This window comes from Chlorocebus sabaeus, chromosome 9 (assembly GCF_047675955.1).
Source record: "Chlorocebus sabaeus isolate Y175 chromosome 9, mChlSab1.0.hap1, whole genome shotgun sequence".
In the NCBI taxonomy this organism is placed as follows: Eukaryota; Metazoa; Chordata; class Mammalia; order Primates; family Cercopithecidae; genus Chlorocebus; species Chlorocebus sabaeus.
The window spans coordinates 89,721,163-89,739,310 of record NC_132912.1 but is presented as its reverse complement, the minus strand read 5'-3'; the positions used below and the strand labels follow the sequence as shown (position 1 = coordinate 89,739,310).

Here is an 18,148-nt window from a genome sequence, read left to right as displayed (position 1 = left end):
ACTGCACTCCAGCCTGGGCGACAGGGCGAGACTCTGTCTCAAAACAAACAAACAAACAAACAAACAAACAAACAAACAAAACTCCTTGTTTATGAAAAAATATATCATGCCATTAAATAGTAAATTCCCTACTATAATTTAAAATCATTTTAATTTCCAATCATCTTATTACATAAAATATTTGGAAAAATGTGTCTCATATTTCTAACCCCAAAATCCAAAATTCAAAATTTTTCAGTGTCAACATCATGCCACAAGTAGAAAATTCTACACTTGGCCTCATGTGAGGGGTACACAAAATTATTAAAAGCATTGTATGAAATCATCTTCAAGCTATGTGTGTAAGGTGTATATGAAACATAAATGAATTTTGTGTTTATACTTTAGGTCCCATCCCCAAGATATCTTTATTATGCATATGCAAAAATTCTAAAATTAAAAAAAATCTGAAATCCAAAATACTTCTGGTCCTACGCATTTTGGATAAAAAAGATACTCAACCTGAATTGCCAAATTACCGGCCTCCTTCCTGGACAAACTCTCTCCATTTGGGTGACAATGATTCCTCTGAGCCCATTTTTGTATATCTTTGATGTCTATAACATTCAACAGATTATTGAAATAAATTTACTATACATTCAGTGGTATTTTTACCCTTCAAGTTGAGGAAACCAAACTTTCATTCCATAATAGTAAAGTGGTAATTCCAGAAATTCTGCTTTGAAAAGCTTTGGTAGTTTGAAAATAAATAGGCAACCATCAGATTGACCTTTTAAAATGTATCTTCAACTTGCTTGATTGCTATAATTGCTGAAAATGCCAACTATTTATGTATAAGATGTGTATAGCAGGATTTACCTGCTTACAGTCTGAAATAATTGGGCAAGAAAGAATATTAATTGTCTTTGTTTTTCATAAACACATGAAAAAAATCTAAAGAATATTTTTTGAGACTGTAAAGAGTCTGACCAGTTCAGGAATGCCCTGCAGTTCACTCAGTGGGGGAGATTTGCTCTGTGAGCCACCCACTGGTCTTGGAATGTACCAGTAATGGAAGTTCAGATCAATTTAAGACAGGCACTGGGCATTAGTCATGGGGTTAGAATAGATGTCCATTACTCAGAAAGGACAGTTGGGTTCTGGGTTGCTAATATGTCAGGCACTATTTTCTTAGTTGAGGAGTTTAAAATAGATAAAGCCCAGTTATAACTGGTCTTTTCCCTCCTAGCTGATGTCTTCCTCAAGGGAAGCATTCTCCCCAGCAGCACAAATATATTAATAGGTCAGACTAAAAGAATATAGATTTTTGTTTTTCATGAGAGAATGTTTATCAAACTCTGGAAACTTTTATTTTTCCGATCAAAGACTTAGAAACCGTTGTCTCTCTAGAGTCATATACAAATAGGTGGAAAGTCTTCACCTATGTAAATTAACAATTGAGGACACAATTTCTAACTATAAATCTAGTGGCTTTAATTTAAATACTGGATGCTGAGCCTACCCAATTACTCAGTTTATATGTCAAGATTACTTGGAAATTTCCTCCTATCACAGATATTTCAAGTCTTTCATGATGGAGCCATTGAGTCTTCAAGAGATTATGTCTACCATCTTCTTGACCTTGGATAAAACCCACAAAACCTTCCTCAATAAATCATTCTAAGCCATAAGTCTTAGCATGGAGGTTGAATGAACTGAGTTAATTTTGGCCACTGAGCATTTGAACTTGTTATATACCTGGGGAATCTGGGCAAAAATTGCCTTCTCCTATAGAACTTAAAAATGACAGACACTTGATTTCTCCAGCCTTCCTTGCAGCTGGGGCCATCATGGTTATTGGAAAACCATGGTTTCCTTTACTAAACCATGGACAATCATGGTTTTCTTTACTAAAATTGAGTTCTGATGCAAAAGTCACAAATGGTGCAAACGTTAATTTTGAGCATTCTGTGATGGTAGATAACATTTTCTTATCATGACAAATATGTGATGTGGTTTTGGGTTTTGTTCTTAAAAGTTTACCCTTGAATCGGATTCTCCACATCTAAAGTTTCTGTGAACCAGTATCCTTTCAATAAACTCTTTCCTACTTAGCCAGTTAGAGTTAGCTTCTGTTAGTTGCACATGATAGTAATGGCAGCAAAAACAACTATCTCCAATTGAATTAGGTATTTTGCTGAGTGTTTTACATTCATTTAATCTTCTTAACAAATCTATGAGGATGCTACTACTATTATTTTCATTTTATAGGCAAGGAATCCAAGGCAAAAAATATGTCCAAATTCATACAAGCAGTAAACAGCAGAGACAAAATGTGAAGATGCTTGTAGTTACATTATCTCTCTTTCATTTTTACATTAACACAATATACTAATTTTATAGAGGAGGAAACTAAGGCCAGAGATACATAACTTGTCTAATATCACACTGGTTTAATTTATTGTAGAAAACACTAGAATAAAGGTCCTATCATTGATTTTTCCAGGCTTCCTTGCAATTCTCAATTTGGTGAACTTTATGGCCTATATAGTATTCAAAAATTGTGATGATTATTCTTCTCAGGCTTACCAGCCTCTTAAATCCTCATGGTGTGTGTTACATTTATTTTCCTGCTCAACTTCACCAATCATGGACACCAGATGGTTACTGTTTCCCATAAACAAGCTCATTCATAACTGGAAGGACATTAATTAATGAACCCTCATTCAGCCTGTTTTTTCCTGAGTAGTAATTTCAGTTTCTTTAATGGCTCTTTGGAAAGTTCATATTTCAAGTTTGTAATCATCTTTGTGGTTCTCTTTGGTTCTTTGTTTCTTTTTTCCCCTCTCCGTAAGAGGGAAGAAACTGTGTATTTTTCATATCTAAACTTGTTTCAGATGTTTTCCTATGCATTTTCCAATTGACCAGGTTTGTATTTATTCCTGCTCCTGTTCCCTTGGGTCCTGGCCAATCTACGCTTGCTTAGTAGCACTTCAAGCCTTTACCAGCTTGCCAGTCACCAGGACCATGCCCAGAACAGTGGTTCTGTGACCAAACTCCAGTGTATGGTTGTTAAAGTTGACAACAAGGCATGGAGAACATCTCTCTTGACTATGTCACTTGTGTTTCATGAGTCTATACTGTACTTTCCTAGTTATTGATTTGTGAAATTGAATAAAAGTATTTATTAGACGCTATTTCTATTGTATTCCACCTATACACTAGATCCTTCATTATGTGATAGATAGTTTAAGGAAAGTCTATGGGGCCGTAAAATGTACCAACAGGACCCTCTTCAACGTGATTTTGCCTTTGGTCTCTTCCAAGGTTTTTGTTGCCTGAGGACAACAAACAGTGCTGTAAGGAATATTCATTTTTAACTTGTATATAAAATTAACTATTTTGTATAGTTTGTTCACCTTCACATCTTGTTAAAATCAGTGATTTCATGTTGGTAAAATCTGTTTTTAGACTGGAATTTAGAAAGCAAAATTTATTTGGCTTAATATACTGTAGAAGTTGGCATTATTTCTATTAGTTATTTTCTACAATTTTTACAAGGTGTATGCAACATGAATGCCAGATATAATGTTCCTAAAGTACGAAGAGTAATAAAAATTGTGATATAAAGACTAAATGAGTTGTGGAAATTTTGTAGAGATGTAGAATTAGAAACAATGACAGGAAAAGCTAGGATATGAACATAATATTCAAATATTAATTTAGCTTTATCATCATGCAGCCTAGTGTTTCTCAAAATATATGAGGATGATATTAGGTAGTTTATAGGTCAATATTTCTTATTTTAATAATTATGCATTTATTTTAATGTACATTGGAAAAAGCATAATTAGCACACAAAACCTGTGGGTTTCTTACATAAGTGAGAAAAAGTTTACTTTTAAAATAAATGACTAAAAATAGTGAGTTGATTGAATGAATTCCAAATAAATAGTATTGGTGGCATGTATCTATGGCAAAAATCATGAAGAAAGATGCAAATGGCTCTTGGCTCTTGAAAATTCATTTATTGGTTTCACTTTTTACAAAGCCCTGACATTTTATCTTTAAAAAATATATGATATGGTTCTTCTGAGGAACAACTATTAGTAAATTATGAGTCACCTTCCTGTTTCACTTTGGAAGGTTGACTATTAAAAGTCTATTTCCAAGGAAATTAATCCTAATTTCACTTGAAGTTGTTAACTATCTTATGGAAGCAGAAGCAATTTATGTTATCAAATTGATGCATTTAATAACATATTTTAATAATTTCCCTTTAAGGATTATTCAGTATCAACATTTGAAGCATTCAAAAGCAAATAGGCTTTTTAAAATGTTGTGTTTTTGCAAAACTTCTTATAATGTAAGATTTTGGTCATTCATGAGAATATTGAATTTGAAAATAGACAAAATTAGAAAACAAAACATTTTTTCTTTCAAAATTACAAAACAGAAAATATTTTTGAGTGTTTTTCAAAATTAGAAAACAAAAAGCATTTGTGTGTGTGTTTTTCTATAAAAGAGAATTTGTAAAATGCCAAGTCACTTCTACAACCCTCTGCTTACCTTTTCCAGCAAAGTTTGCATAACGATGAACTGCAAAGCATTATTTCCTTTTTTTGAGGTCAGGAATTGCTGTAGAATTCCTGCTTACTTCTTACTTCTGGCTCTGGGCACGTGCCCAGACACACTGCTTCCATCTATAGGAACCTCTAAATTCCTTCCAAGAAGTAATTAGATGACAACTTTAGTCATTCCTTAATCCGTTTGGGGCTTTTATCCTTACAGAATGTGTAATTTATTCAATAGGCCCAATAACATTTTGTTTACTTTCAGATACAATCTGCCTTTCAGAATTAATTATTATTATTGCCTCTAGATCTGATTAAGTTATGCAAAACTTCCCATGTGCAGATAAAGACATAATAAAGAACATTTGGTTTGGTTAATTGCTCTTCTGTCTTTTCCTGGTTCAACATATGCCAAACATAATCCCATCTAATGCACCGGGTTTGAGGCATGTAAGGAATTTTATACAATCATTCTTCTCCTTACAACACCCTTGTGAATTTTAATTTCTGACAAGCTGAGGGACTCGGCAAGGCACTAAATCTTTTCTGACTTTATTTCATTTATGAAGGAGTAGGAGGGTTGACTAGGTGATTGCAGTAGTCCTGTGGGAGTGTGAGGGTGCTTGTGAAAGGAAGGCTGAATTTGATATCATGTTTAATGGAGGAAAATGTTCATAGGATGTTTTGTGAGTTAGTCAATTGGAGCCTTAAGAGGATGTTGTTGTAATTTTAAAAATCAGTGTATCTCCAATTCCATGTCCAATTGACACCTATTCTGTTAATTACCTAATGACTTTATGCGTGGATTCACTTTGTTACTTAAATAAACTTATACCAAAAAGAAAATATATATTGTTCTTGTAAGTGGAATATCAGTGTCATTTCCCACAAATGGACGGTAATTATAAAAACAATTGCAAACAAGGGAAATCATGATCAACTTCTACCTAGACACTGTCATCTACTAAAAGCTCTGCACTCTAGTCCTGCTCTCGGGACTTAAAAAGGTTAGCAGGGCCTGGAGAGGTGTTTAAATCATACCTCCAACAACTAGCTTTCCTCACCTAAAAGCCTGAAGGAGAACTGAAAGTGGAATAATTCTCTCTATATGGGATTGGATGTTATTTAATGATGTGGACAATGTACCATTTAATGCCATCTTGGTTCCCTGCTCAGCACCTCTTTAACAATGTTATAAAGGATCACAGCTGCTGAAATCCTATACAAATTCATGACTGCAAGGAACTGTGATCTCAATAATTTCTTCTTTGCCTAGCTTATTTGAAAGCTGTCTTTGCATCTCATAATGGTAAGCTTTCAGGTTCTGACGTTGAAGAGTCACTTAATTTTATTTGCCAATCAGTACTAACAAATGAATAGCACTTTTAAAAAACTGTGAATTTGTCAGCACACACAGTCCAAAGTTCACAAGACCTGGTCATGCTTCTGCATGTTTGGGTCATGAGGTTCACACCAATTTTTAAGCTGATAAAATAGAAAAAACGCTGTGCTTCTAGCTTAAGGGAAAACACTACCTTGTGTAGTTTATGAAGATTTTGAATCTTATATCAAAGACTTCATATATAGCCAACACCCTATGAGGCTATTTGAGGAGAAATTCATTGCTATTTGGAAATAATAGCTTCTGGAACATATCTGTGTTCCTTGGGGTAATGAAGTTCCCACAAATGTTGGGCACACACCCCCTCCACAAAGGGATTCGGCAGAACTGCTCCTTCATTTGGAGTCTTTTGCACCATGCTATGGCATCACTGGCTAGTAGAAGAAAGATTGCTACTGAGCTTTAAAATAAAGTTGGCCTCTGGGTGGCTGGGGTGATAAGCTTAGGGAAGCATGACCCTGTGATGATCTACTGGTCCCATCCTGTTCTGATGCTTATTGCTACCTATTTAAAGAGTTGGTATCCATGCACTTGGTGAATGACCTAAGTCCTTGGATAGCAGGGATGTGAGCAGGTGGCGAGAACAGGCAATAGAGGAAAAAGTAGGACCCAGGAGCTATATTTTGCCATGAAGTCAAATTCCTATTTCTGTCCCTAGGATTTTTTGTGCAGTGGTTGAAAAAGAAAGTCAATGCCACAGTGTTTTTCCATCTGCTCCTCTTAGAGCCAGTCTAGATGAAGCCAATTAGTAAACCTGAGGCCCTCAGGTTATTTTTATTGTATTATTTATAGGAAAAAAATGCCATTTGAGAAACATTCAATTAAAATTACCTAAATACATTATCTCAAACTGGAAAGATGGAGAGTTAACTTAATTTGGGGTACTCTTAGAAGAGGAACGGTATTCAGTTAGACTTGATCTAGCACCATCCTTTGTACCTGATGGCTTGTATTTGCTGAAGAATTGAACAAATTAGAATCAAAACAAGTGATTTCATTGAAATTCCATACAAGAGAGTATACATAGAAAGGAAAGTGTGAGGGGTGGGAATTGAAAACTGTACTTTGTTCCTAGGTTGAGGAGATTGTTCCCAGGACACCAGGTCCATGGCTGATTAATAGAGGAAGGGAAAGATGAAAGCCACCTACTTATCTGCTGTAATCTCACTAGATCTTTGAGATTAAGACACATTAATGTCTTCACTACCCAAAAGTGTTCTGTATTTTATAAATATTTTCTTTAAGGAGTACTGCTTGTGTGTTCCATCTTCCAGGGATACTTGGCTCCTTGCAAAGTACATTTGCTCTCATCTTATAAGTCTTAGCTTCCACTGTCATTTTTCCTAAAGAAGGTCACCTGGCTTTCTGTTTTATACAACCTGGTTTATCACATTCTTGGCACTTACCATGATCTGTAATTATTTTGCTTGTTTCTTTATCTGTTTATTTTCTATCTTTTCTATGAGACTAATCTTCATAAAGGTAGAAACGTGTCTCTCTTTGTGATGGAATCAACAAATGAATTAATAAATGAATGAGTGAGGGCCCAGCGCTTGAGTTGGTGTGAATAGGCAGCACAAGAAGGGATGCACCTACTTCTTTTACAGAAGATTAAATACTAAATTAAATAATTTTCTTTAAAACCTAGACTCGCTTCTAATATAGAGCGCTAGGTTAAGGAATCAGGTTGGAGTCAGCAATGTTTTTTTTTTTTTTTGGTAAAAGGCCAAATACTTGATATTTTAGGCTTTTTAAAAAAAAAATCCTTAAAATGTAAAAAAACAAAATTCATAGCCTGCAATTACTACATAAACAAGCTGTAGCCACATTTGGTTCATGGGGCATAGTTTGTTGACCCCTGATTTATAATTGTGTACCTCTGGGGCTTATTTTCTAACTGCAAAACAAAAGGATTGGACTATATCAATATTAAAAAAATTTCATGTATATGTAGAATTAGAAAGAATAGTCTAGTGAACCTAGGGACTTATCACCCAAATTTAATCATGAAGTTTTTTTCCATGATTTTTTTCTTTTTTTTTTTTTTACTCCTGACCGAATGACCCTTAGAAATCTTTTCTGGCTTATGAGATTTTTTCCTTGTAATAAAAATGATCTGCATTTATTATAGAAAATTTAGAAAATGAAGAAGAGCATCAGGCAAGAAAAACTAAGAGATTATACTTTGTTATTTTACAATATTCTTTATTATATGTGAATAATTTCTTAAAATATTCTTCACAAATTTATATGTAGCCTTCAGATTTTTAACTAAATGTTAAAATTTGAATACTTCTCCATGTCTTTGAAAATTATTTGAAATCATAATTTTATATTACTATATAATTTGAAAATATAAGAATGATCATAGTTTATTTGACCATTAATATTATATTGGATATTTAGGATATGTTTAAGTTTAAATTTCTAAAAAATTATAAATTTCAGCATGATGAACATCGTTATGCCTAAGTGTTTGTCCTCATTCCTCAGGTCAAAGAGCATTGTCACTTTTAAGGCTCTATACAGAAAATGCTGATCTTTTTGGTACTCACAGCTGTATTGCTCATTTGAGGCTGCCTTATGTTGTTGTTGTAAATTTTGGATGCATTCTTTTTCATTTCACCCACTTTATATGAACTTTAGGTCAGGTACTGCATTTTTATATTCTATAATCCCAAGACCCAGCACTAATACATTTTTCTCAATAATAGGGACTAAAGAAGCAAAAGAGAAGGACAAAACAAAACAAAAAATCTTGATGTTTATGTAGGATGATCACTGGTTTACGAAAGCAAGGGGACTATCATACCTCATAAAAATTGTGCTGTAATGATTTTTAGAAAATAGATTACCAATAGGATAACTGGGTAAACAAAGCTAATACACACCACATTTTAAATTTTATATATATTAGATATAATGAGTCTATTTTTAAAAATATTCAGACTACTTGAGGGTGATTTTTATTAAATATACATTTAGGTTTAGTTGCAGTAGAATTAAACTTGATGTCAACAGACACCACATTGGGTGGAAGTGTATATGTTTCTGAATATGCTCACCTGTGAGAATGTATTTTTCTAGTTCTAAGGAGAAAATTTCATGTGGGAGGAGCATCACATATCATAGTTTATGACCCACATCATTAACGCATTCTTGAGGAAAGGCTCATCATATTGTGAATTTTTTTTGTCTTTAGCTATCAGAGAAGTATATACTAGCTTTTGAAATTTGTAAGTACAGTTAAGAATAAAAAAGTAGAGAAAAGAATTCCCATACATAATTCCATTACCCAGAGACAAAGACTATTCACATGTTAATACTGTAGCATACTTTCTTTAAAAATATTTTTACAAGGCATAATACAATTATGAAGCTTAAAGTTTAACTTAGTAACATTACACAGTTTTCATCAAAAGTATGTATTGAATACTTACTATATGCGGGGTACTGCATTACATCTCTTTTATTCTCTAAAGTACTTTGATAAAAACTTCAGCCATCACTATCCAAAGATATTTAATTATTTTAAAAAGAGATCACAAAGCATATTTCCAAACCCTTAGAAGCCAGCATTATTGCATCAGTTGCTACATAAAAGCCTGGGTCACGTTATTAAGTAACTCACAAAATTCTATTTTTGATAGCTGTATTTGTCCTGCTAGTGATAAGAGAGCACAAATTCATCACCCTCTGTTTTTTGAATTCTTGTTCTGCAAATATTCAACATTCAATATCAGAGACCGCAAAGATACAGCAAAAGTAAATCCTTCAAACCCTAATTTATAAAATTCTAAACTATCATTTTATGGGTATGCTTCTTGGACTGTATTAAGATGTTTCTTTATCTTAATTTTTGTACAAAACTTTTTTAAAGAAGTAAACTTGATGTTCTTAATGTTGCCTTTCTTTCTTTCTTTTTGGATAATCGTATTAATCTTTTGTATAATCCAGAGTAGGAAGGCTGAAGTATTAGTAAGACTAAAGGATTTTCCTTAAGTTACAAAGAGTTTGAAGTTGTGTTTCTACATATTTAGGCTACCCTTTCGACCGAATAGTCCAGTGTGCTAACCAGTGACTAGATTCAGAAGATACTAGAATCACAAAAATCATGGACAAATAGTTGGGTATTGCCTAGCTGATCTTCCAGGAGATTATGGCCTGGAGATGTTAAGGGACTTATTCAAGATCGTACAACTCATATGCGGTAGGCACTAGATTAGATTATAGGCCTTCTGATTTAAAGTCTTGGATAATTTTCCACACTCTGTAGCCAAAATCAGGAGGCATTCTTCAATTCATTCAAAATGATTGAATTATATAGGTATTTACATTTTTTATTAGAGGACTTAGGTATAGATAACTAGCTTTTGGAACATTAGGCTTCTACATTATTGAAGCACTTCTGATTCAACAGTCACGCTGCTAATGAATATTACTTAAAGTGAATCATGTTACAAAGTTTAGGTTCCAAAAAAAGTTTTTCATATGCTCTAGCATGCTGATCTCTAAAATTGCAATCTTAAAAGTCACATTGCAACAACATTATAACAACTCTTAGTTTTCTGAGTCTAACCAAAAATTTTGGCCAATAACAACAGAATCTTCATCTCACAAGTTACCTAAATTGTTTGTGCCTTGTTTTCTTCATCAGGAAATTGGGGATAAACACAGTAGCTACCACACAGTGTATAGTAAGGACTAGATGAGTTAGTATACACAAAGCAGTTAGAATATTTTTTGTTATTATTATTATTATTACAATTAACTTGTGGTCTAGGTCGTTATTATAAAGATTTTCTGAATATTATTGAATAGGTAAGATCAATGTAAAATAAAGATTGGCCATATATTTTAGGAGTATTTTATATGTAAATATTTTAAATTATACATATCATTATTTTCTGTATCAGATAAATGTCCTTAAATCATAACATTTGACCTTACAATGGAGTAAAATTTTTTAATGGAGTAAGATTATCTCCATTGTTATTTGGGTCTCTTCTCAAAAAAATTATTTGCAAGCTTTCTTCATAGCTTTAACAGTAATGTGTTACAATTGCCCTTCAGAATTTTTTATATGATTACTGTTAGTAACTGAATACTATTTCATCTGTAACAAGATTTTAAGATGGAATTAGACTTTTAAAATGGATGCATAATGATTGTACACATTTAAGGAGTCCATGTGTGATATTTTAATACATGCATACAATATGTAATGATCAAATCAGGTAAGGATCAAATCAGGGTATAGGATATCCTTCACCTCAAACATTTATTTGTGTTAGGAACATTTCAAATCTTCTCTTCTAGCTATTTTGAAATATGTAATAAATTATCATTAACTCTGGCCTCTGGTTTAGGTATGAAACCAAGTGACTAGAGTGCCAAGCAGGATGAGAAGGTAGCAGGAAACTATTTTTCTATTGTTAACTGTCACCTTACACCCTAAGCTTAGAAAAAAGATTGGAGAGTTTGAGAGGAGTTTTAGAATTTACAGAAAGATATTTGGAGACAACTGCTGTTGTGTTGTGAGTCTTAGTTCCCCCTAAGTGGAAGGGATTGGGAGGCACCTATCATTTTGCCTAAAGCAGGAGAAACCACTTAGACAGCTTGATGTGTATTCCCTGCCTTTGTGTTTGGGGAACACACTAAGCTGGTGGGTCTAACTCAGTTCTGAAATCTCTCACTGTGAACAATGGGTTGGCCTGCAGCTTTGTTGTTGGCAAGGAGAAGTGGTTGCTTTGTGTCACCTCAACTTCCAGATTTTGCTGGGTGTTTCCAGGGGTGTTTCCAGATTTTGCTAGGTATTTCCACATTCCAGGGAATGCGTGTTTCCAGGGGACCAGAGTATGGCCACATGTAGGAATTAATTATTATCTTCCATCCTCTCCATGAGGGCTGCTTCAAATATCAAAGAGAACCCAGCAGAAGGCTAGGTGTCTGAGGATCCTACAAAGAATCTCACAAGCTTCGGTACCTGTTAGGCCCAAGAACCCAATGAAGGTAGCTCAGTAAAAGCTTCCCTTCATCATTTCCTTTGCTTTTATTTCTCCCGTCTGCTTCCATCAGGAGTCAGAAATTGTAGTTACCAAACTGGTGTTGAAAGAGGAAAACACAGTGCAGAAAAACAGAAAAGAAATTATCCTCCACTCTGACATACTTGGGAAAGGGAAATAACTGTAACTTTGAATGATTTTATGTCTTTACTATTATCCCAAACGATCTAGTTTGGAATAACATCAATATGAAAAAATATCAATTTTTTTAATGAAGGATCTTTTATTACCTGGACGTTACCAGAAAAGTTATGAGACTTAACCTGAATTTCATCTGGGGGAAAAGGAAGAACCAGTACCCAGAATTGAATTTAATGTAATTGACAATTTATATTGTTTTAGGATTATTTTTCATAAATTCTGCTTGTTGAGTATAATAATTATACCTTCATAGTTCACTTAATAATTTTCTTATATTTATACATTTAAGTTTGTGATATGCATTACAGCTAATCTCACCCTAGACAGATTTATACATATTTCTATCTTATATTATGGGTCATTAGAAATACAGTTCCAGAAAGGGAACACTCTTATATATAACTATTAACAGATTGCTGTTTGAAAGGGTTGAAATGTTTTCTATTTCCACTGTCTTTGCACAAATGTTTCTAATATCAAGAAGTTCAAAATTTTAAAAAGATTCAAAAACATTCTTGTTTTTATAACATTTATGAAAGTGTTGATTGCAAAAAGAAAGAAAACGCTCTTTTCAAAAGTTTATTAATGAGCCTAAAATAATTTGACTTTTAAGTATTAAAAAAACTAATATGTCAGTATCTCCATTGACTTAAATGAAACTTCAAAAAGTCACCTATGAAATAATAGAAACTTTTTGAAATCTTAAAGAAGACTAACACTCTTAATTAGGATGAAGAAAATAACTTTATTATTATATTATGTCTAACAAAGCATGCTATGATTTATAAAAATTAATTAAAAATAAATGTACATTTTGGCCGGGAGCGGTGGCTCATGCCTATAATCCCAGCACTTTGGGAGGCCAAGGTGGATGGATCACGAGGTCAGGAGATCGAGACCATCCTGGCTAACACAGTGAAACCCCGTCTCTACTAAAAGAAATATATATATACATATACACACACACACATATATATGTGTATATATACACATATATATGTGTGTGTGTTGTTTTGTGTATATATACATATATATGTGTGTGTGTGTGTGTATATACATTATATACTAATTAGCCAGACGTGGTGGTGGGCGCCTGTAGTCCCAGTTACTCCAGAGGCTGAGGCAGGAGAATGGTGTGAACCCGGGAGGCAGAGCTTGCAGTGAGCCAAGATTGTGCCACTGCACTCCAACCTGGGTGACAGAGCGAGACTCCATCTCAAAAATAAATAAATAAATAAAATAAATGTAAAATTTGCAACTGACAAAGGAGCATCTAATGAAAAGACACTATTGTATATTTTATTGCTAATCACACAAGACATTTGAATTCATAGTAGTATCTAGATTTGGTTAAGTTGGGAAAATATGTGAGTGAAAGAAAATAGCTGAGAAATTAAAATATTTTGTCCTACTGTAGAAAAGCACCATTTTTCTCTTTAAATAAGATAATATATGTATCTAACACTACATTTTTAAATGCATTTTAGTTCTCTAAAAGAAGATATCATAAAGATAATAATATACAGATAATTTCTAAAAGACAGTGTCTATAAATAGACAGTTTTAAGATTGTGGTGTTTTCTTTTTTCCTTTTACAAAATGCTGAACGTGGAGAGAAGTTAGTATTACATATCCTAGATTGGATGAGCAAGTGTTCTGAGAAAATAAACTTCAGCAGCTAGACACAAAGCGTTCATTCCTTGGATCCCACATGTAGAAGTCTTATGTGTGCAGTGATCTCTCTGGAAGCTAAGCCTGGTTCCTGCTGTAGTTTATTTTCTGCTGATTCCTGAAACACCAATGTGGTGCTACTTCACAGCGTTGGGTGGCAAATTCTAGCTGCCTTTTTGTGATAGTCTCTATAACTGTGGACACTGATTCTGTGACAAGTTAAGGTTGAACTGATAACTTAGAGTAGAAAGAAGGTTACATTCAGGGTCATCTACAAAACAGAAATGTTGCAATTTCCTTCTCTTTTAGAATGTAACTGACCATTCCCATTTTGCATCTTAGGACCACTAATATTCCCACCACTGTGCAAATTCAGTAGTGAGTCTCAGGAGATTTCACAAGAAGTTCCTACCTGGACCAAGCTATATCCTGTGCGCTGGACCAGTGCGCGGAGGGCTGCTTCCTTCTGGGTGCCGCTCAATCCATCCCCGGATTTGTGATTTGATTCCATTGAGAGTGATTATCAGCAAAAAATCAGGTTAATTAGGGTTGCTCACTGAAACCAAATTTAAGATAAATTAAGTAAATTACTGTTGTCAAGTCCAAACTTCTCCTTTTTATGAAGGACATCTTTAGGAAATATTCTCTGTAAATGAGTCATTAAAGTTAGAGCAACTAAGAGTAGCTTACAAACAAGGCTGTGTAAATGTACTCTAAAAAAAAACTTTTAAAAATGCACAATATTAGTTGAAAGTTAGAAACAAAAAAAAGAACAATACCCATTCTCCAATTATAATGCAGATTAGTAATTCTGAATCCACTTATCTCAGTATGTCACCAAATACTCAAAAACAGATCAGCTCACATCTATTAAAATAATATGAAGGACGTTCCTTACAGATGCAGGAAGAGGGCACTGTCGCTAATTCTAATGACTAAGATAAGGCATCAGAATTCTCAGAGATTGATCTTTAGTCTATGTGTCCACCAATATAGTTATCTACTTATTCTCCAAAGACAAACGTTTAGAACAAAATGTGCCAGTATCATATACACAGAAGTCATCATGCAAAGTACTTTATGTAATAAAAATGTGACATTAATTTTAACAAAGCAAGAACAATGGATGCTTTTGAGTTGACGTGGAAGGGTTTGCTAACATCCAGATCACATACCACAGACGTGTTCGGTAGAGTACAATGAAACTTCTGTAAATTCTAAAAAGTGATGAAAGTTTACATATGTTCATGTTTGTGTATACAGATATAAATATATAATTTCAGCATTTCATTGTCTATATTTTCTATTTTGGGAACAAGATTTGAATCACATTCCAAATGTGATGGTTGCTCATATCCACAGGTTCCCAGAACAAGATAATATCCATTTTGAAGGTTCTAAGCTGTGGGAGTGTGAGGCCCTGGAGTTTCCCACATACACAGAGGTGAAGGCTGCCACACTGGGTTGCGGTTATCAGTGGCTCAGGGACGGTTCTATGCTGGGTTTTCACCCTGCTGAATGTGCTCTGCCAACCAGGACAGAGGAAATATGTTTTACAATGATCTGAATCAAATGCAACTTGAATGTATTTGAATATAGGTACTTTTGAAAATTTTCTGTCATATGCATGTACTGCTTCACATTGTCCTTTAAAGACTCAGAATGAAGACGTCAGTTATAATATAAGAAACTGGGTGAAAAATTGGGTGAAAGAAAAAAGTGAAGCTGAAGTGATCATTTCTGAAAAATGCAGCTTTAAGGTATTCTATTACTAAAATTGCTATTACTTGAATGACAGAATAGTAATAGAATACTACTATTAGTAACAATAACAATATTATTAGGACTACCTACTAATATTAGTATTAATAGTACAACTATTACTAATAACACTAATATTAGTACCAATATTACTAGTAGCACTAGTATTGCTAATTGTAGCACTATTAGTAATGACAGTGCTAGTATTACTAATAGCAGTAATAATACCAATACCAATATAGTAATAGTAGTAGCGATAGTAATATTAGTAGCAATAGCAATACTAATAGTAGCATTACTAATACTATTAATATTACTATTGCTACTATCATTAGAGTATTATAATTACTAGTTATTACTATTACTACTATCATTATGATTAGTATTACTATAGTACTACTATTAGTAATAGAAATAGGTATTCTACTACTGAAGTAGTATAATTAAATAAATGTCCCCAAGCTAACAGGTAAGTATCATTTAGAAAGTAATATTTTTGCCAGGCGCGGTGGCTCATCCCTGTAATCCCAGCACTTTGGGAGGCCAAGGCAGGTAGATTACCTGAGGTCAGGAGTCTCAGATCAGCCTGGCCAACATGGTGAAACCCCATCTCTATCAAAAATGTAAAAATTAGCCAGGAGTGGTGGTGCATGCCTGTAATCCCAGGTACTTGGGAAGCTGAAGCATGAGAGTTGCTTGAACCTGGGAGGTGAAGGTTGCAGTAAGCTGAGATCATGCCATTGCACTGCAGCCTGGGCAACAGAGTGAGACTCTGTCTCAAAAAAAAAGGAAGTATATTTTCAGTATAATTTAGAATATCAAAGGAAAACATGAGATTATACAGAGTTAGCTCTTTTTAGGGCAGAATAATGTCATCCTCTTTATATAAACATGGACATTCTTGCCTTCACCTTTCTGATTGTTCTTGCTTGCTGCTGACCCAGGGCAATTCAGTTCGCATTCACTGATTGTTTCAAGAAGCATACAGTTAATGCTCTCTGTTTGCCAATTCTACCCTCTGCCTGGCTTTAGGGCATCGTGTTTTAGGGGGAATCTGCTAACTTAGTAAGTTAACATGCCAGCTTCAGCATCTGTACTTTGCAAAAGGCAAAACATTTTGAAGACTTACAAAGGAAACTTGTCTTTCAGATAAAATTTAACCCTTGCTCTTTTCCCAAATGTTACTAAAATTGTCTTTTCATGAGGATACTCTCAAACCCTCCCACTGTGCTTAATTAACCTGCAACAGCAAGGATGGGGTCTGATGAGATTATTTATGTACGTGTTTTACAGCTCTTTGAAGGCAAAGTCTACCGTCTTCTGGCCAAGTTGTAGATTTGTTCTTTGCTGAACTTCATCTTTTCCATCAAAAAGATAACAGTCATGGTGAAATGACAAGTTTGTATTTGCAAAATCTGCCTTTAGTTTTGGTTAATAATTAGTAAAGGTTGTTAAAGGTATCTTGAAATCAGAAAGGTCTTTTGATCACATATAAATTCATTCTGAAGTTATTGAGAAAATCGGTATAATATCTCAACTATAGTGTCACGTCATTGGGAATCAGGGCATGGAAATAAAATTCAAAATTTGCCACAAGAAACATTTAATCTTTAATTTTTATTTTGCAAAAACAACCCCCTCTCAAAGTGTTGACCTATTCTAAGGAGTGAACTTGAATCCCAGATAAATATTTCTTTTAAGCAAGTCAAACTTTCATTAAACATATTGGCCAATTTGAAATAAAGGCTTTGCAATACATCTTCTAATTTAGCACCTTATAAGTTCTTCAGTTCTTCAGATCAGAACTATCCTTATGAAAGGATAGTTCTCAAACTGTCTTATTGAAGCAATAGAATTTAAAACAAACAGGGCAGGCATTAGGACTTTGGAAAGATAGAGAAAAGCATTCATGAGTATTTATTACCTATTAATTCTGAAATTATTTATTGAGTATCTACTGTCTTCTAAGAATTTTCAAGACATAGGGATGGAGATGAGAAAAAAAGCCAAACATCTCATCCCCCAAAATGTCATGGAGTTTTATAGGGGGTGAGAGAGATAATAAATAAGATCAATAACTAGAATACAAAAAGTGGATCTCATGGAGGTTAAAAGTATAAAGGTGGTTACCAGAGGCTGAGAAAGGTAATGGGGAGAAGGAGATGAATAGAAGTTGGTTAAGGGGTACAAGGTACAGCAAGACAGAAGTTCTAATATTTGATAGTATAGTAGGGAAATTATAGTTAACAATAATTCATTATATATTTTAAAATAACTAGAGAAAATTCATAATGTCGCAAACATAAAGAGAAAATAAATGTTTGATGTGATATTCTAATTACCTTGATTTGATCATTATACATTGTATAGAGGTATCATAATATCACATGTACCCTCAAAATATGTACAACTAATATATATCAATACAGACTAAGTAAAATATAGTGTACTTATATAATTTCTGTGGAGAAAATCCACAGGTTTTTGGCACAGCACTGTTATCTAGTTGAGGATGGCTGAGAGCAGAAAGGGTCAAAAAAGATGGAGATTGGATG

The 18,148-nt window shown here is 33.8% G+C and overlaps 1 protein-coding gene across 2 annotated transcripts in view; it reads right to left on the bottom strand.

Moving 5' to 3' along the window:
• Positions 1 to 14,343, bottom strand: part of A1CF (APOBEC1 complementation factor) — a 52,147-nt gene extending 37,804 nt beyond the window's left edge. For both annotated transcript variants that reach the window (XM_007963450.3, XM_038009216.2), the window contains exon 1: positions 14,245 to 14,343. In XM_007963450.3, coding sequence (XP_007961641.1) covers positions 14,245 to 14,343 — 99 coding nt within the window. The remainder of the gene's footprint in view (positions 1 to 14,244) is intronic.
• Between the last annotated feature and the right edge of the window lie 3,805 nt (positions 14,344 to 18,148).